Source organism: Xiphias gladius, chromosome 13, assembly GCF_016859285.1.
Source record: "Xiphias gladius isolate SHS-SW01 ecotype Sanya breed wild chromosome 13, ASM1685928v1, whole genome shotgun sequence".
NCBI lineage: Eukaryota > Metazoa > Chordata > Actinopteri > Istiophoriformes > Xiphiidae > Xiphias > Xiphias gladius.
The window spans coordinates 2,055,683-2,074,602 of record NC_053412.1 but is presented as its reverse complement, the minus strand read 5'-3'; the positions used below and the strand labels follow the sequence as shown (position 1 = coordinate 2,074,602).

The 18,920-nt window shown below is 45.6% G+C and overlaps 2 protein-coding genes across 9 annotated transcripts in view; one reads left to right on the top strand and one right to left on the bottom strand.

Moving 5' to 3' along the window:
* Positions 1-757: 757 nt before the first annotated feature.
* On the bottom strand, positions 758-9,056 carry kynu (kynureninase). 5 transcript variants are annotated; one of them, XM_040142602.1, is made up of 16 exons: positions 8,603-9,056; positions 7,842-7,981; positions 6,498-6,679; positions 5,704-5,899; positions 5,475-5,595; positions 5,305-5,387; positions 4,212-4,273; positions 3,770-3,841; positions 3,553-3,627; positions 2,970-3,116; positions 2,774-2,872; positions 2,621-2,694; positions 2,418-2,470; positions 2,097-2,182; positions 1,532-1,762; positions 758-1,363 (listed from the first exon to the last, which is right to left on the bottom strand). In XM_040142602.1, exons 3-16 carry the CDS (start codon positions 6,507-6,509, stop codon positions 1,241-1,243), a joined length of 1,434 nt encoding a protein of 477 aa, XP_039998536.1. In that variant the 5' UTR covers positions 6,510-6,679; positions 7,842-7,981; positions 8,603-9,056; the 3' UTR covers positions 758-1,240. The 5 variants fall into 5 exon arrangements, with proteins under 5 accessions (XP_039998536.1, XP_039998535.1, XP_039998533.1 ...); XM_040142601.1 differs by lacking the exon at positions 6,498-6,679 and having other exon boundaries at positions 2,586-2,872; XM_040142599.1 differs by lacking the exons at positions 7,842-7,981; positions 8,603-9,056 and adding an exon at positions 7,218-7,254 and having other exon boundaries at positions 2,586-2,872.
* A 2,461-nt stretch (positions 9,057-11,517) lies between these two features.
* Positions 11,518-18,920, top strand: part of si:ch211-246m6.5 (von Willebrand factor D and EGF domain-containing protein) — a 30,458-nt gene continuing 23,055 nt past the window's right edge. For 3 of the 4 annotated variants that reach the window (XM_040142594.1, XM_040142595.1, XM_040142593.1), the window contains exons 1-5: positions 11,518-11,825; positions 16,937-17,121; positions 17,425-17,653; positions 18,358-18,423; positions 18,592-18,824. In XM_040142594.1, coding sequence (XP_039998528.1) covers positions 11,726-11,825; positions 16,937-17,121; positions 17,425-17,653; positions 18,358-18,423; positions 18,592-18,824 — 813 coding nt within the window. In that variant the 5' untranslated portion in view covers positions 11,518-11,725. The remainder of the gene's footprint in view (positions 11,826-16,936; positions 17,122-17,424; positions 17,654-18,357; positions 18,424-18,591; positions 18,825-18,920) is intronic. The other variant, XM_040142596.1, reaches the window with a different exon arrangement.

Below are 18,920 nucleotides of genomic sequence, written 5' to 3'. Positions count from 1 at the left end.
CTATAGTTCTCCCAAGATATATGCAGCTGTTGATGTGGTTTGCAGATTGTTTATTTGTAAAATCATTCATTGCGATTAAAATTTTAGCCACTTGTTGTTTACTGATCCATAACCCCCTGCTTCTACCGCTCCAGAGACTCGGGGGGGAGAACCCCCCCGAGCCCACCCCCTCACCCGCGTCACAATTGTTTTTGATGCTCCAGGTACTGGCAGGATTCGAACCAGCCGCTCTACGACTGACACGGCTTTATTGCTGTGATCAAACCCACCATGCCACTGAGTCTTTTTCACGCTGAGGGCTTCATGGAGCGTGTTTCGACCTATGGCTTTATAATTTATGAGGTGGCGATGTGAAGAATCATGTCTTTATTAGCCTCAAATTAACCAGTATATCCTCTGGAAGATAATTGACTGCTAATCCACAGTTGCTTCCTTTTTCTTCCTCTCAGCCTCTAAATTACCTTGGATTGTGGTCTTAGTCTGTAATGCAAATCACAAAATAGACTAATTTAAATCTGCATTAGTTTGATGTCTACTTTTTGATCCAAACTCTACTTTCCTCAGCAGAGAAGAAGCTACGTTGTACTTACACACTATATGTGTGAAAGCAACTGAGCCTATGGCATGGACATCATTAAGACAGTAGATCTGCATACCACCCCCCCCCCTTTGTACTGTTAAAAAAAAAAAAAAAGTCACTTTAAGCTTAAGTAGCCCAAGGAAACACAATAAGCAGCCTCTCTTCAATTATTTATTCTCATATCACTCCAAAAAGATGACAAATGCTAATTCTGGTCCATTCCCCAGCTGGGCATCCAAGTGCTCATTAGTTTTAGAGGAGGTTAATCCATTTAGGTTTCGCATATTGATATGCCAATTATGTCTGATTGTGGAATAGGCATCCGTCAAGGTAATAGTGCATAAACACATGCAAGAACATTAGAGAGAAGTCGATGTTATAATAAAGTAGGTGTTAATTGGTGAGGGGAGGCCTGCTGGCTAACTAAACTTTGCTTTCTTCCCTATTATAGATCCTCATAGTCTCATTTATATGAGACTTCAAATCCTGACTACATGTTAATACACTGGTGGATTTACAACATTTTTTTTTTCTGTTAAATATCTTTCAAACGGAAATAATATACACTGGTGAAGATAATGAGCTTTAATATTGAACTTAAAGTCAATTAATGACACCTCAACAAAAAAAAACAAAAGTTGATGTGTACTGCACTTCATTCTATTGGCTGCCGGTGGCAGCGAGCGCTGATCCCAGCATTTCTATGAAGCGGTGAACGTCGCTGAAGGTGTTGTAGAGCGGCACCGGAGCGATTCGCAGTACACTGGGCTCCCGCATGTCACACTGAGAGACAGGGAGTCTGTTAGTTCAACCACTGCACAATGGAAATGGACTGTAATATTTAATAGGTGGAGTTGTAGGTTAAATTGAAATAGACATGTGGTTAATAGATATTCATTCCACTACAGACTACTAGAAGCCCTATGGTACTTTGACATGTCAGCTACTCACAGTGACACCCCTCTTCTCCAGCTCCTGGAACACCTTTCTGATGGGGACAGAGAAGGACAGTGAGAGCTGGCAGCCTCGCTGCTCAGGGTCAGACGGCGTGATGATGCGGATGTGAGGTTTGTGGGGCTGGGCGGGGTCTTCAGCGTAGTGATGCTGGATCAGATACTCCAGGTAACCCGTCAGCAGGAGGGACTTCCTTCGTAACGCCTGCATACTGGTCATGTTAAATACCTGGCCAATATTACAGCGGTGTCAGTGTAACTTGCTTCTTGAAAGCTTTGTAGCTCATTAGATGTTCGCATTGTTGCTGTCCAGAAAACCAGGTGTGTTGGAAATTGCTCCTTGGCTCATGCAAATTTTTGGGGATGCAAACAAAGCTCACCAATTTTAGTGCAAGACAAAGACTGAAGTCAATAAAAAGTAACATGACAAAACCAGATGTTGAGAATATTTCAGACACTGACTGCATCGTAGCACAGATGTGAACCCAGTGGGTGTTTTTTGATTTTTAATTCATTGTTGTTAACCCATTAACTCAGAACATTATGCCTTCGTACTGCAGTACCTCCAGACTGGCCTGCAGGGGGCAGACCAGCAAGATGGGCTGGTTGGAGAGTCGGAAGCCGCTCACACCAGGCTGCAGCTCCAACGCTAACAGCAGAGGAAGGAAAAACCCTTTGAATAATTCATTTAGAGCCTAAAGGGACAAACCGCATCAAACCAAATTCCAATGTCAATATAAAGGTTTGGTCTCCAACTAGAGAAATGGTGGGATACAGGAGTATTCAGATTACTGCACATGTAATATCCTGTGACGCCACAAGATGGTAGCACACAGCAACTAGAGATGTTGAGTGGGAAATATGAGAACAATGATTTCATTTACTGTTACTCATCTTGAACCGCGTTTCCAGGGCATGTCCCCACCATCCCAGCAGCCTGGAGGAGACATTTAAAAAGAGTCACCATTACCTGCTGCAGCTGAGTGTGTTGTCTGTATCAGGAAATACATTGACTTTCATTGTCATAAAAGTAATACTTGCTTTAGACTAACGTCAAAATGAACACTGACAGGACGTCAGCACTCACGCTGGTTGGATGGCGTCTTTGTGTTTCTCGTGGACAAACGCTCCGGCCAGACCGCCGGCACCTGAATTCAGATACTGTGAGACGAGGAGTCAGTGAGTCAGTCGTCGCATTGAAAGCGTGTACAACAAAAAGCAGGTCCTGAGGTCGGCTGACCTTGTACGAGCACCAGCAGGCGAAGTCGACGCCCCAGTCGTGCAGCTTTAACTCGGCGTTTCCCGCCGCGTGGGCGCAGTCAAAACCCACGTAACAGCCCTGAGGGGATCATTACACGTTTCTTTAGCCACAGCCCTTTGATCTCTATAGTACAGGCAGGGAACATTAGGACAATTGTGTTTAGTCTCAGTCTCACCTTCCTGTGACCAGCCTCCGTGATGGCGGCCAAGTTGAACAGCTGGCCGGTGTAATACTGAACGCCGCTGAACATCACCACGGCGATGGAGTCGCCCTCCTCCTCGATGACCTGCAGGATGTCCTCTGTTCTCAGAGTCTCTTCTCCCTGAATGGGAAGCGGAGTCATCAGTCAGATTATTACATACACTGTAGTGGAGGCTTATTTCATCCTTACCTGACATCATTTATCTGAGGGCATGGAAATGGGTTCATCTACCAACCCAGTTACACTAACGGGGCCTAACTTGGCTGGATTAACCGAGTTTAGGTTTCAGCCACTGTATTACATGAAATAAACCGCGTGACTTAGATCTTCAGACACGTGGGCAGTTTTGGGTGGGATTGGGTGGCTCCAAGAACTCCTCCCTTGTAGCTGGTGATACACCAGTTGTCAAACAGAGGAAGTGAACAAGGATCCAAACAATGAAGGGCCACGTTTTGTTGTCTGTTGTAACTAATGTTAATCTGTGAGAATCCAACTTCCTGATAAACATTCACTGGAGGCAGGTACGATAACTTTGTGTCAAACATGTTGGCCGTACCGGTCTGGCTGACAGCAGCAGCATGCTCTGCTGGGGGTCGAACCCTCGTAGCCTGATCTGAGACTCCACAGCATACTGAGGACAGGAGAATGAACATGGTCATCAAGGGATAAATGCTGCACTAAGTCATTTATTTAAAAAAAAAAAAAATACACAATTTTACCTCCTTAATCAAACTATCCCAGAGCACAAGAGTTGCATTAGTGGATTTACTCACATGGTCTGAGGGAAAGGCCTTGTTTTCTAGAAGGATTTTGTGCCGAGCTGCCGTGGGTTTGTAGAAGGAAAGCTGCAGAATAATGGCATGTTATAACATGCAAGCATTGAAATGAATTAAATATCTACAGTTTAGACTTTCAGCTTTAATTCAGGGGGTTCAACAGAAATAGCACTATGACCCTCATTTATGGGTCACTGGTGTTTATTGATGATGTGACTGCTGATAGAAGCAGCAGGATGAACTCTGAAGTGTACAGGGCTTTATTATCTGCTTCCTGACCTTGAACCAACTGACCCTGCTGCAGTAAAGGCCTGGCAGAGGCATCTCAAGAGAGGACACTCAGCCTTTGGTGAGGTCCATGGGTTCCAGACTTCAGGCAAACGTGATATTTGTGGTAAACCCCTTGAATTAAAGTTGAAAGTCTGCACCATTCTCTCACCATTAGAAGGTGTAAATTAACTGTCAGGCCGTTCATCAGTGCCACTTCTTCAGCTTTAGCTCCTGTAAGAAACAATAAAAAGTGTTCATCGACCTTTCAGAGGCACCGTGACATTATCGGCTAAGCAAACATCTGACACCCTCCTCTACCTGCTCCCAGTTTTAAAGTGGAAAACACCTGAAATGCTTCTACTGTTATTTTATTTTGGAACAGTGGAACACAATGCGCGCGCGCACACACACGAATCTGGCTTTTCTTAAATCCGCTGAGGAAACCTCATAGTTTTATAGAAGTACCACAAGGTTCATGAATTCCAGCCAGCAGTCTTGGAAAACAGATCTACGAGGTGTTCCAGAGTATACTCTCAAACACTGCGAATAAAGAAAAGGTTTGACACCACATTTATCCATAGCCAGATGAACTGTTATAAAGGAAACACAAAGATTGTTGACTTCAGCCTTCCAACCGACACTGACAGTACGTACGTAACTGCAGATTTATTTAAAGACCTTCATGTACTTTGGACACTACAAAACATGCATTGATACAAAAGTACAGTGACCTTTACAAGCGGCCTTGCAGGAAAAGGGGGGAAGAAAGAAAGAAAACTTCTTTGAATGTAACTCTTATCAGTAGGAATAAATGCTTACAACACAAGATTCCAACCACTGACTTGAGATTCTGTCACTCCAGACCTTTGTGAGAGACGATTGATGAGGTTTTACATGAACACAAGTGAGCAGATTACCACAGTGTGTTAAACCTCAATAATTCGTGCTGATGACGACTTATTTTGCTTTTGCATATTTGGTCAAAATAAACAAACCCCAAAGATTATTAGTTTTCTTGTGCCCAAATTGGGGCAAGTCCACAATCCCAAATCCTGGCCTCATGTGGCAGCTCCTGCGGGTATCTAGAAATAAGTCACAGTCTACTGGATGTGGTTTTTCTCCTCTCGTGCTGGGGCATGTTTGACGTCACAACACCACTCAGCAAGCATCAATTCTCACATACGACATTAACATGTCAGGGACAAATTCCCAGAACCTTGATCTGCTCCTTTAAGACCAGTTTACTTACAAGTCTCTCTTACCGACAACATTTGCCATGAGCTCTTCTATGTTGTTTTCAGCCCAGGCCCAAGGTCGAGAGCCCTCTGTGTGACCATGAACTCCCCTGTAAAAAGAGCTGAGTTCAGTGCCCTACAAAAACAACCTTTATCGTAACCTTTGTGTGAATATGGAAAATTAAGAGTTAGCCCACATTTTAGCCCACTTATCCAGCTCCTCTTCCAGATATGTCCTGGCCATTTTGGGCTGAAGCCCCAGTGAGTTTCCCACAAGGTAGATGCACTCCTTGCTGCCATCGACCAGGGAGAGATCAGCTACAGAAACATCAGAAATGGAAGGAATCCAAAACATTGCCACGCAGTTCAAAGACTGAGCTGCTTCATATGTTAAAGAACACCGAAATCCGCCAATCTTTTACTCACAAGTGGGCAAATCTGCAATTTTGGGCAGCAGAAACTTCTCTCTGAGATGTCTCAGTTTGTCATGCATGTCGAGGTATGAAGCCACCTCTGCAGAGGTTGGACTGCAGCCCAGCGAGGCTGAAACTCGCTCCAGAGTCTCCCTCGGAGTTGAGCCGATAAGCGGGTCCATTGCTGTGGGACTGGGGGGGCTGCTGGCCTGTGGAGAGGAAATACACCACTTAAACTACAAAGACCCCTTTTTTCCCCTCAAACGATCAAATGCATAAGTCTTCTTACTACAGAAATTGGTTTTATTTCTCTTTGAAAACTGCTGCCACCCTGTCTGCATATCACAAGCCCTCAGGGCTTTTAAAAAAAAAATCCACCTTTGGATCTAAATTTTATCTACCAGTTTTATTGGCTTAAAACTGGAGGTGTAACGGTGACGCACAGAATCAAAACCAGGGACCTTGCATGTCTGCCAAGAAGGTCCTGTAACCTATTCAAGGGTCAGAGTTTTATTGCGAACATGCAGTTGAACTGTACCTCAAAGAAAAGTTACCAAGCTGTTAGTGCATCTCTACAACACACATCAATTAAAGGCAAAAATGGCCACAAAGTATTGCAGATGTCTCAGTGAAAAATAACATGGAACTGTCATAATAACGCTCTACGGTTGCCTTCAATCAAACTTCTTTCACATCTAAACATAAAATACAACCAGTAACTGTCCGGTTCTGTTTCAGTCCAATACTTATCTTACAAAAAGTAAATAAAACAGCCTTCTCTCTCTCTCTCTCTGAAAAATCACATGCCTGGCCAGTCATTCATTCTTTGCAGAAGTGAAGCTCTGCAGTGCAGTGGAAGCTGTAACTCACGGTGGGATCAGCTGGTCTGCAGATGAGCGTCCTCTGCTCAGACTGGGTGAATCCCCTTATCTGGATATGCTCTTTAACCTCTCTGAGTTAATCATTGGTCCACTGAATCGACTTTAAGCCTGTGAGAAAAGCAGAGCTTAACTCCTCGTTGATCGGACAAATTCCTGTTATTATTAAATGTCCTTTTGTGCAACAGGGAGACGAGTGAGTTCCCCGTTTTCGTGGTTTTACTTTCAAGTCTGAAGTTCCCCACAGAAAACACTGTGTTAATGTGCAGCTCTAAACAGCCTCCACTCTCCATTCAGACACAAGAACATTAGTGAGGTCCAACACTGATGTTGGGTGACAGCTAATGGGTCCCGGTCTGTGGTGGACGGGGCTTCGTGCAGAGCAGTCAGATCCGTTTTAAGATAAAATCCTATTTTTCCTAAACTACTGCAACAGTAGAACCACTAGGAAAAAAGTCAAGAAGTCGATGATTTGTTTCTGCTACCGGTCATACCACATCAAATCAGAAACCACCACCCGAGCGTACTGAATTAACCAAGGGTGTGTGTTTATTTCTTATGAAGTCAACTTTTCATCTGTAAGAGGAAGTGCAGAATTAAATTTAATGGTGCACAGTGGAAAGTAGCGTGACATGATGAGGGTCAGGACCTGCAGGCGGCTCAAATAACTGGTCACATGTCAGGTCTCTCTCTCCTTTTCCCCTGCGATTCGTTTCCCATCGCCTACTAGACGCCACTAGATGACAGCAAAGCATTGTCACTCCCGGAGGCAGCTGATAGACTAGAAATCCACTGTGTACAGTAAATACAGGAAAATATGTAGTTGAACAATTAGCCACAATTTCATCATTGCCTGGACATTTGCAGGGGTTGTCTGGTTTTAAACAAAACAAAACAAAACAAACTGTACTGTGTACTGTAGCTTATTGTACCTACGGAGCAGCTGTTATCGGTCGTATGTGTTTTCATTTTTGTAACAAAACCATCCGTATCTACGTTACATTCTCATTCGAAGAAGCGGGCAGGTAATAACAGATCTCTTTTCAATCACCGAATGTGTGTTCATTTCTAGATAACCATGCACATGTGCCGCGAAGCCTGCAACTGAGGAAACCTCACCAGGAAATCACCTCATAATATGACTTTGCCTGTCTTTCTCTACTCTGAGTTTAATCGTTCTCTATGAACTGTGTTACCGCTGCATTTGACGGGCAAGGGCACTCAGTACAAGTTCGCCGTGGAATTACATATTCTGTACAAGACTGAATCTCACCTCAGAGGTTCTTCTTCTGCCTCATTATTCAGCTCCTCCTCGCAGCTCACTGAGCCGTCTGCTTTCATTCCATCACGTTAGCTGGAGCTCCCACTCCTGCTGAAGGGGAGGTTTTCCATCCAAACTGCAGCAAAGAGAACCTGAATTAAAACACACGTTACAAAAATTAACTCTAACATGTGAAAAACCCCCCCCCCGAAAAGTATACAAGTTTTCACACACATCCTACCAGTAACAGACACTTCATTTTTTTAAATAATAAGTAATACACATTGCACTTGAAATGTGTATTAAAGAAAAACTTTTTTTCCAGCCTATAAAAGATATTCAGGTGACCGTATGTGCACTGAACCAGGTTTTGCTCCTAATCCTCCCTCCTGTTCATACTGGCCATTAAAAACATCCCTTTCTAATGCGCTTCCAGTGGAAGCGGTCGGAGACAAACTCCTCGGCTCTCGTTTTGTGCTGAAATGTGTTCAAAGGTTTATCTGAAGCCCTCCAAATCAGGTTGGTCTCTGCTCTTTCACTGCGGCTCGACGGGTAAATCATGTCAGGCAAACGTAAAGAGGGAATTTCATACTTTATAAGACTAACTTTGGGAGATTATTTACTCCGTTTAATCTGGCTCAGACTCTCGGAGCCTGATGCAAATTTTCAGCTCATGCTGCCATTTTCATTGAGCCATTTTCCAACACATGCTATGGTAAGAAAACACATCGGGACTGCATTGTGGCGATTAAAATAATAAAATAAAAACATACCATGCATGGAGGATGCACAAGTTGGTGTTTTGAAAAGCTGAGCACGCAGACGTGTTGAAAAAATGACTCATGGTTTTTAAGAGTGCAGAAACAATATGGTCGCAAGATGTTTTTGGGGCATTGGAGCTGCTGACATAACTCTTGTATGTTCTTCCCTTGTTTTTCTCACAGTAAAAGAGGATGTGTGACATCTGGAAGTGCTCAGGAGGCAGGACTGGACTGGACTGAACCCCCCCCAGTCGTTTCTCAGGGCACAAACATCAAAGGCGGCGGCAGATAATGTTTTCTCTCCAGTAAAGGTGCTCCAGCAATGAGCCACCAACGGTGCAGTCTCAGAACCAGGGAGACTTTCAGGGAGGTTCTCGAGAGTCCCACGTGGATGATATAGCACCTCGGCGCACATCTAGGACAGGTGTGAAAAATGCTGGGAGGTACGGGACAAGCTGAAGTCTTGGTGCAGCTAGAGGAAAAGGTTGCAAGGCCTCATGCAGATGTAGCTTTTGGTTTCTGTCATAGTTACAAGGTGGTGTTCTACTGGACCAGATTACACTCAGAGGCGGGGGGGGTATTAGAGACACCCCTCAACATAATATAGCTCAGTACACCACCATCATTTACTGTTGACCTAAGTGTTAAAACATATACCTGACTTAACACCTCTGTCAGTGTCAACAAAAACTGAACATTATGGGCAGAACAGCTCCACTGCGTTGCGTTAGACTGCACAGGTGTACCTAATAAAGTGTGCACTTAGCTTCTAAACACCCCGAGACGAATTTCTGCCGCAGAGAAACACAGTCATTAGCTTTACTCTGATCTCTACATTCTCTGGTTGCATTCAGCCTTTCTGTGCAATGTTGCAATGACGTACCTTGATTTCGCAGGTGTTTAGTTCACCGAATTATCCAAAAACCAACAAGCCCGTCTAGTTATTTTATCTATACACGCTTTCTTCATTGAATTTCCAGGGAATAAATAAATAAATGAATCACTGTCAGGATGTTTATTGTTTATCTGCAATGGGAGGGCCTGGGGCTGGTCTAGCAGGACCTTAGCACAGGCACGGTTTCCCCCCTGGAAATTTCTCATAACGCTGCTCAGCTCATGAACAACATCAGGCGGCAGAGAGGGACTCAAGAAACGTGAGTTTCTGAGTGTGTCTCAGAACATTTCTGAGAGTTATCATTTTGATTATTAAAAAATAACTAAAAGCTGAAAGGCAAGCTGCTTCAGGTGGTAAAAGGTGAGGTCCTATTCATTTGTACCATTACTTCCTTTATGTGATGTGTTTCCTGTTGAAGCAGGTCACTGCGGGGGTCGACCTTAAGTGTAAACCAATCATCTTTAAGCTACGGTGAGAGAGGAAGTTTGATTGGATAGAACAGGGTTTGTTTGTTTTTTTAAAGGCGGGATCGGTGAAAAATGTGGTTGCACAATTGTTCCCACTGCTTATTTCAAAAGGATCAAGTGAAGGGAGAAGAAAATAACAAATAACATTTTCACTAAGTGAGTCTGTGTTTACAGCCGTATCGACTGACGGAGATACCAGTAACATCTCAAATCCGGACTGAAAAATCCAGAACAGAGTCAAACGAAAGGGTGGCCGTGACTGACGGGCCACACTTGTGTGTAGTTTCAGTGCTAAACACATGAAGCTTATTATTCTAGTCGGTCCAAGGATCTGAACTGGCTAAAATCTGGGTGATCGTTGGTCTCCAGAAGTGGAGCTGGAGGTTTCTGGCTCCCCCCTTCGTTCCCTGTCTTCTTCTGCTGTTATCTTGTCAAACGAAGACACACAGGGGCCGGAGGCTAACTTTGAGGTTAGGGCCTCAGCGTCTGCTGGCTCTCCAAACAGCATCGTGGAGGTCAGCGACGGAGCAAAGCCTGAATGAGAAGGCCAGCGCAGAACACCTGCTGCTGCTCCCAGGTCTTTCATTTAGTGGAGAGGCACCTGATATTTAACTCTGGGGGCTAGGACCTGCTCCGTTTTCGGCTCTGCGGGTTCTCGCTTCCACTGCAGTGAAATCATCTCGGTCACGTGAGGAGCTCGCGAGCCGAGGGAACAGATGAGGCCTTTTCGGCGGCCGGTGTCCGGAAGGGCCTTCGTGTCCTGACTGTTCGATGAGTCGTTCGAGAACCACATTTTGGTTTGTTGTTCGGTTGAGCGGCGAGGAACTGTTTTGCCCTCTTATGCTAAATCGTGTCAGCATGTTTTGAATTAAACTCCAATTAAGTCCAACAAATAAAATACTGTTTCTAAAGTAGAATAAATGGCAGTGTAACACGGGTGGATGATCAAATACCACAGAGGTCAAGTAAAAACAGAACTTTGACTTAAGAAAACAAAAATAAGGAAAACCTGCATCTGTTTTTTCCGACTTTTCGATATTTTTAATAAAAGGTCTTCCGTACACGGTCTGTCTGAAATGAAGCCCGACTGGACGCCGACTTCCTCCACAGCTGCTGACACGCTGTGTGTATATCCCAGTGCGCTGAGTACATACAGCTGCGGCGGACAACATGTATATACAATGCAGCTCCGCTTATGGTCTGCTGCACACGTGTCTCAACTGTCACTGCAAGTCCAGATTCACGGTCTTGATTTCACTACACTCGATTCATGTGTGTCTCTCCTCCCGGTGACTGAGGGGATCCAGCAATTTGCAGGACGACGCATTAAGTATTGGTCAACTGAGTCTTTTTGGCTGAGGAGGAGTCGGGATTGTTGTGGCGACATGAGATGGATAATACGGGGGGAAAAAACAAGCAAGCTCCCCTCGGTCATTGTCAGTAAACCGCGGCGAGGCCGCTGAGAGGGTTTCAGTCCCGCTCGTGATCCTTATCGACTTGATTTGTTTCGGGGGATCGCAGAAGGACCCACCTACAGGAACAGACTCCTCGGTGGTTTGCGCCCTCCTCCCGCCTGTCTTCTCTCTTTGTCATCTTGCGCGCCCGGCACAGGAAAAGCCGCAGTCCAGGGCGAGCGGAGCGCGCACTTGAAGCCTCTTTTCTCCGACTGCCAATCGGGAGTGAGGGGATACGCGCAGTTCTCTCCGGACCCTCAATGGGACCGGACGACTGAGGCCGGCCCCGTCGCATCACTTCACCCCCGGAGCCGCAGCAATGGACCGTTGCGCGCACGGATCGCTGCGCCTCCGGCTCCCTGGATATTTACGCATCGCGCTGCTGTGGGTCGTTCGATTGGGGGCGTTCGCGCAACATGGTAGGTGGATGTAGAACATTGCTGTGGCTCAACTTGAGGCTTGTTTATCCGGCAGCCTCTCGTGTCCGCCGAGTTTTGCAAATAACGTGGGGGGGGGGTTCACGGGAAATAGAAGCAGATGTGTAACGCCATCCCGAACCTCGCGCACGACCTCTCTAAATCCTTACTTCTACCCATAAAATACGGAAACGAGAACGTCCTGCCCGTTAAAAGCGGCAGATCCGGCAGAGCTGCGGGAGTCGGCCGCATTCCCATCACTCAGCGGGTCCAGAGGTCAGATGGACCCTCACGAGACACCGGGGGAAATCACGGACGGGGGAAGGAAACAACACTGAGACCCTAGAGCCAGAGGGGGGAAAAGAAAAACAAAAACAAAACAAAAAGCTGCTTTAGCCAAAGGAAAGGGCAGTGCTGGTTATTCGTCAGGTTCAAATCTCCGTCACACAGAAACGAACAGTCGTGCGCCTGCTTTCGATCCAGAGACACGTTCGCTTTTGTAAACCCCCCCCCTCTTTATCTGGTCTCACAATGGTTGTGTGTCCGTCGCCGGCAGGGCCCAGGAGATTATTTTCTTAGCCGTCACCAGAACAAGCAGGTCGCTCACCGGTTGACTCTCCATTAGCAACAACTCGAGAAAAAGAGGAGAAAATGCTGTGAAAACAACAGGAGCGGAAAGCAAAGCAACGACGGACTCGTGAAACACGATCAGAAATGAGTCGTTACACAACCTAACACAGTTAGCTCCTCTTTCTCAGTGTTGTCTACTCAGGTTTCTTCTCCCATTGTGCCCCGGGTCTTTCTGCCCCTGCTGCTGGCAACAGGTGTGGTCGTAAATGTTTAAAAACGGAGGGGGGGGGGCTGTAAAAGTCGCACCAAAAACTTTCACGACTTTCGCACGAACGTCAGCGTCAGGTGCAGTTCTTCCGCGAGCTGCCGGGCTCTGTTCGCACCGCAGCTCGAAGCCCCGATTTTCATCCCCCCCGATGCTTATGGCGTTTTTACAATCAGCGTGATCGTCAGAAAAACCCCGTCTTAGCTTGCAGGATGCCACTTCCGCATCAGATGCGGGTGAACTAATACAAAGGAAAATGTAAAGAGCGGAGCCTTGAAGCCCCGTTCTTACTCTGCTGTAATATGCAGGAGTTGTCTTGGTCAGTCCAAGTCGCCACCCTTTCCTCCATCTCGCTCGTGTCTTTGCCCCCGGGGCGTCCAACAACAGATCAAAGCACAGAGTCGTAAACTCTGAGGCAGGGCCACCTTAAAACCAAATGCCGTGGGCCCTCGCCGAGCTTTGCAACAGGAATACCGGGGATCGCCGTGGCAGAACAAGGTCTATCGCAACTCCTGTGACTCGGGGGGACATTTTGGGACCAGCTGAAAAGAAAAAGGGTTTTAAGTTTAAGTTACTAAGAGAGAAGTTTAAACAGTGGCAAGTCTTCTAAATTCTTCAACAGGTATTAAAAGGCCTTTGACCCTGCCGGCCTTTCAGTGGGACCATCGGTAAAAAAGTGCCACAGTCCACTAAGATGCCACATATCTCAGGGTAAAAGTGGTTAAAAAAGGACGCGCGGGACAGTTTTAAATTTCATACTGCCGTCGTAACGAAATGGCATCTTGGATTTGACTCTCTCACTCGATGCAAGTGAGACGTCCGCGGCAGTGTTCTTGGCAAACTGTCCGAAGAAAGAGTTTTCCTGACTTTAAGAAAAGCCACTTAAGAGGGAGCTTTTCAAACCAAAACATTTTTGATAAATGTGGATCTCAGTGTTGTGCGCTAGGAGGCAAACGTATGTTGTGGTTTATAAATACAAAGAAAAGTTATGAAGCCCTTAGGAGCTTCAGCCCAAAACCTTTTCTATCACCTCTGGTCTTTAAAACCTCACACTACTCAAGCCCCGCTCTTAAAAGTAGACAGTCAAGCACGTCAAGTGTCGTCTACCGCAAAACTGGCATAATTAGTCACAAGGAGTCTCGAGTCTCGAGTCATTTAAGCTTTTTCAGATCTCATCCAGACCCATCGCCCTTTCTGTGCCGGTCTGACCCTGTAGTTTCTGTCTGGCGGTGAGTGACAGGCCCTCAGGGAGAAAGACCCGTAGCCTCAGTTATGTTAACACCACGCTCTCCCAAATTAATCTTCTCTCCTGAGAGACTGGAGAATTCCCTGCAGAGTCCCTGCACATCTGGGCTGAGGGCCTCCCTCCCAGTGGGACCTCCTCCACCCAGGGGTCGGTTCATTAGCTCACCACAACCCCCCCCTCCCCCGAGGCTCTGTAAACTCATTAAGCCGCCAAGTGGAACAGTTTAGCCAGCAGCCAAAGTCTCGCCGATTGTCCTCCTCCCTGAAAACCTGCTTGTTTGGACAACCTGTGACCTCAAATCTTGTCAGCGGAGCTTCCAGACGAGGTGTACACGCAGACAGGCGACGATGTAAACAAGAGCATTTGCTTTCAAGGGCCTGTCAACATGAAGACAGGCCTGCAGGACCTTGTTTGGGCTTGGGATCACTGGCAGCAACTTCGCCCTGTCCATTCAAGGCTTTGATGGTCTCAGGACATCCTAAATACCCTGAATGTTTGTTTTCCCTGACTCACTCAGCCACCGCAGTCAAAGTCAAACAGAGGAAAGGGAACAAGTTTTGTCCTCTCGAAGTGAAAGAACAATTTGTTCTTTTTGTTTAGGTTTGTTAAGAAAGGCCTCAGTTGACGACCGTTTCACTTCACAGATGTAGGGCTTTTGAGAGTGTGCTAGTGTGGAAAAACTCCATGTTCTGCTCAAGTGATTCCCCCGGTTGTTCCAGCCTCCAGCTGCAGGCGGTGTTCAGAGGCCTCTCATGCGCCATTGGTTTTAGCATCCTTTCCCGGGGCGAGTTTAGAGAGGTGAGAGGCTCACAGGAATGTCTGTTATTCTTAGCAATTTAGATAACCTCTGGGGGCGAAATGATCTTTCCAGCTCACCTCCTTAACACCGGCTGACACTTTGGACAGCGCTCATACGCAATTTTGTCACACTTTTCTAGCTAGCATTTGATGTTGTCCTCGTTGACACTGAAGTTGAAGTTCTTCAGCAACAAACCATTCTTTGTTGGAGGGTTAGAGGCATAAAAAACACAATCCTGAAGAGTCTCTGGGTTTTTCTGCACAGCCCCCCCCAAAAAAAAATATATCAAACAATTCGACGTGTACGTCCTCTCCCGATGCCCTGTAGGTGGCAGTCTTTTCAGTCGCATTGGCTACCACTGCTCGTGCCAACTACCCAGGTCTTCTTCTATTTATTTCAGACAAACAAAGACAAGCCAAAAAAAAAAAAAAAAAAAAAGTGCATCTGGTAACCATACGGTGATTGTGAAACCTTTTCCATTTCCTATACGTTTGCTGAACTAACCAGGAAATAGTTGGATCCCTGCTGTGTTTAATGCTTGGAGAAGGAAAAGGATCAAACTGGATTTTTGTTTATATGAAAACATGGTCCTTTACTACGCTGAGGTCCTGCCATAACTTAAAATGTAGCTCATTAAAATATGCTCAACTAAACCCTTTAGTCTTCTGCTCCAGTCAGAGGACAGCTGTGCTTCACCTCGTCATGGTGGCGTCTTAAGAGGTTCGGGTGGGTTTCGCCAACCGGAAATAACATTCAGACCTAGTAGGTCACTGTTAGTTTGAGTATTAAAAAAAGTTTTAAACCTGGTTTCAAAATGAGCAGGATTGAACAGAGTAAACGCTCAACATGCATTTAAGGAGTCGGTTTTTCCAAAAAGGTCTATTTTTTTTAATTTTTTTGATATTTTTAAATAAAATAAAAAATATCAGTTATTTTAAGTCCAATTTTGAGACCGAGTCTTTATTATTGATGTGTTTAGGGCACTGTTGGGTAGCGACGGCAGCTGGCAAAACAAAAAATTTGAAAAGGCAAAGTTGTAACCGAAGTGAATTAAAACTTGTGAGAACGGAACAGTTTTGTTTTTTTTATTTTGTGGTCATGACTCCTTGCAATGTGGTGGTTTTATTTGGATCTTATTTTCTTGTAAGAGGTCATAGTCATTTATTTGTCGTCGTTAGAGGCGATGCCTCGGTTTAGAACAATAAATTTGATAAACCAGACAAAACAGTCCACTTACCGGCTTTTTCCAGAGCTTTCAACGGGAGACCGTGGTCTTCATTAGCAGATGGAGTTTACAGCAGGATGCAGGTTATGGTACCACCTCGTGTTACAATGTGGCAAAAGTTACGTACTTGAAACAGGTGATGACAAGAGTCGACGCCATGATAACTGAGCAAACTCCATCCGCTGAAGAAGACCATGACGTGGTAGACAGCCCTGGAAAATGCTATGAAATGGACCTTGAGTTAAAATTAGGTTCTCAAATTACTATTCCCAAGGCCAAGAATAAGCTTTCACTCTCGAGCGTAAACGAAACCTTTTACCTACAATATACTGAGAGAGAGAGAGAGGGAAAATTTCTCAGTCAGGCCAAGGACATCAGGCTTCTGTCTGTTTCCCACGACAAAATGAGCTGCTTTTGTTTTGTCTATCTCTGTAACATCTTTCCCCTTACACCTCTCCTGTACACAGCCAGAGCAGCAGGACTCCGTCAAAGATAAAGACACGATCTGATCACGGCCTGAAATTCTGCAGTTTTCATTTCCTCTTGATTAAACCGTGTTTTTTTTTTTTTTTTTAGCTCCAGATCTGTCTAAGCTAGAAGAGATTTTAGTTGGAAATATTGATTATTCAGCAAAGGATCCAAAAAGATTAAAGTTCTCCAGATGTGGAAAATCAGTCAAGGGTTTCAGAGCAGGGTCACATTAATGCTTAGTGTTTGTCACTCTGTAGCTTTTTCTTTTTTTTTTTTTTTAATGATAATTTGCACATGTTTTTCTGTATTTCTACTGAAACTTAAAACAGAATAACATCTGCTTAGTATTTGTGTGATGAGAATCAGCAAATGAATACAAAGCAAGTAATATATGAGTTGTTTTAGGCGTTTGAACAAATGAAAAATTATGTTTTTCTTCAGAGTACAGTCTTTTTTTCACCCACATTTTCTCGGTTTCAAGTTCAGTTTGGAGTTCACGGTTTGACTTTGTCCCCTTTGTTGTCATTCTTGTGTTCAGCGCCAGAGTGTTACCCAGGAGGCCACCAGACTTTGCGAAATCCCTATCGGAGCGTTGACTTCGACTCCACGGAGATCCAGAACACTGCCATCCAGGATCTGATCTGTGACCACTCGCTGTCGCCGGGCTGGTACAGATTCAGGATCAACGATAAGCCGGCGGAGATGCCGACCACCTGCGTAGAGGTAAGACACCGAAATAGCAGGCGAGCTCTGGTGGTTGTTCATATTGTTCCACATGTTGGTTCCACTTTCTCGCCTGTGTCTCCGACTACTCACTCAAAATCAGTAAAAAACAGACAAACGAACAAACAAACAAACGAAAAAAAAATCTCACATCTGTGCCAAATAACAGCATCAAATCTGCTCTGCCTGTGCAAACCTGCAGCACCCGGCCAGTTGGTATAAAAATACCTCCAGTCCAGCTGGAGGGTATAATAACCCCCCTCACTGCAGGTAATGACAGTTTCTGTCCAAACCCCCCGGTAGATGAACCGCTGTGGTACACAGGCTCCGGTGTGGCTGTCACTGAAGGACACCTCCCTGCCACGGCCCGGCGAGGTCCGCCAGCTCTCCGCCTGCGCCACCTGGCAGTTCTTCCACGGCAGCGCCAAGGACTGCTGCCTCTTCCGCATCCCCGTCACGGTGCGGAACTGCGGCGAGTTCCTGGTCTACTACCTGCAGCCCACGCAAGGCTGCATGGGATACTGCGCCAAAGGTGAGCACACCTGACGGGCAGTTTGTCGCTGTAGACTGGCCGGCAAACGACGTACATCACATATAGCTGGGGCCATTATGGAATATAGCGGCTATACTTTTAATAACCATGTGATTTACCATTGACAAAGCAACACAGGTCGCCTTTTAGCCTGTTAACGTCACAACATGTTATCACCTTAACAGGAAAAACGAACCTCGAGTGGGCAAAAACGTCACAACCGCATCATGTAGAGGCAGCAAGGGTTTCATCCGGAATATCTACCTACCTTAAACATTTCAGTTCAAGGTCCACTCCCTAGATTTTTCTGCAGATTTCAATCGTATCAATTGAGTTTGTCGGTTGTTTCTTCCGCGGCACTTTCAGGATTTGTTATCCATGGTAGCCCAAAAGTTAAGTTCATTCTTGACCTTTGATTTAAAAAAAATGAATGAATGAATAAATAAAGGTGATACAGCTGAAAGCTCCAGAAAAAGCTAGTAAGGGAACTTGAATTGGGGTTCCTGTATTGTTTCATATCTCAAGAGTAAACTTTCATGCATAGTTGAGATAGCGTTGTGATGTTGATGTAAGAAGAAAAACTGCAAAAAAATAACTCTCTTAAGTTACAGACGTAATCATTACGATTAATAACTGTTAGTACAATATCCGGCTAAATTATCTCTTTTTAGCCTAATAATGAGAGAATCTCTCTCGTGTCTCAGTTGCTCCCGATTTCGGACCCAGACTCTGCCCACCAGGTGAGGTGGAAGTCAACGGCCGATGCAAAGGTAAGACACCTAAAAAAGGCAACTTTTGACTCAAATCACAATGTTGTTTATCTTTGTATGAAGACGTGGCCTGTTCATTAGAAACAAATTGCAAATTTGCAACATCGCGTAGCCCTGCACTGCCATGCACCACGAGCGACTGACGTTTGCCCAACTCTCTGTTCTCAGCTGCTGTCCCATCCCTGCCCTCCCGGCCGGTGATCACGCCGGAGCTGATTGGCCACAGCGTCCACCTGAGGTGCTCCTTCGTCCCGCCGCCGTGGAGGCAGCCACTGGGCTTCCTGGTGGTTTGGGCCAGACACATCGGCCACAGCATGAAGGCCGAGATCAGGCAGGAATCCACACTGAAGCCGTTCTCTCTGGTGGAGATGGATGGCGTCCACTTCAGGCTCGGTGAAACGGTAATTCCTGCCAGACCGTGCCCGAGATTTTGACCTCGTAGATCATGCTGACCTGTTTTTGCCTGGGTTCAACCTTACAAAGCGAAGGCAGGAAGG

Coding starts and splice junctions, on each gene's coding strand:
- kynu (XM_040142599.1), bottom strand. Junction 5,596..5,703: donor AATTGCAGATTTGCCCACTT/GTGAGTAAAAGA, acceptor ATGTTTCTGTAG/CTGATCTCTCCCTGGTCGAT. Junction 2,183..2,417: donor GCGGTTCAAGATGAGTAACA/GTAAATGAAATC, acceptor CTCTGCTGTTAG/CGTTGGAGCTGCAGCCTGGT.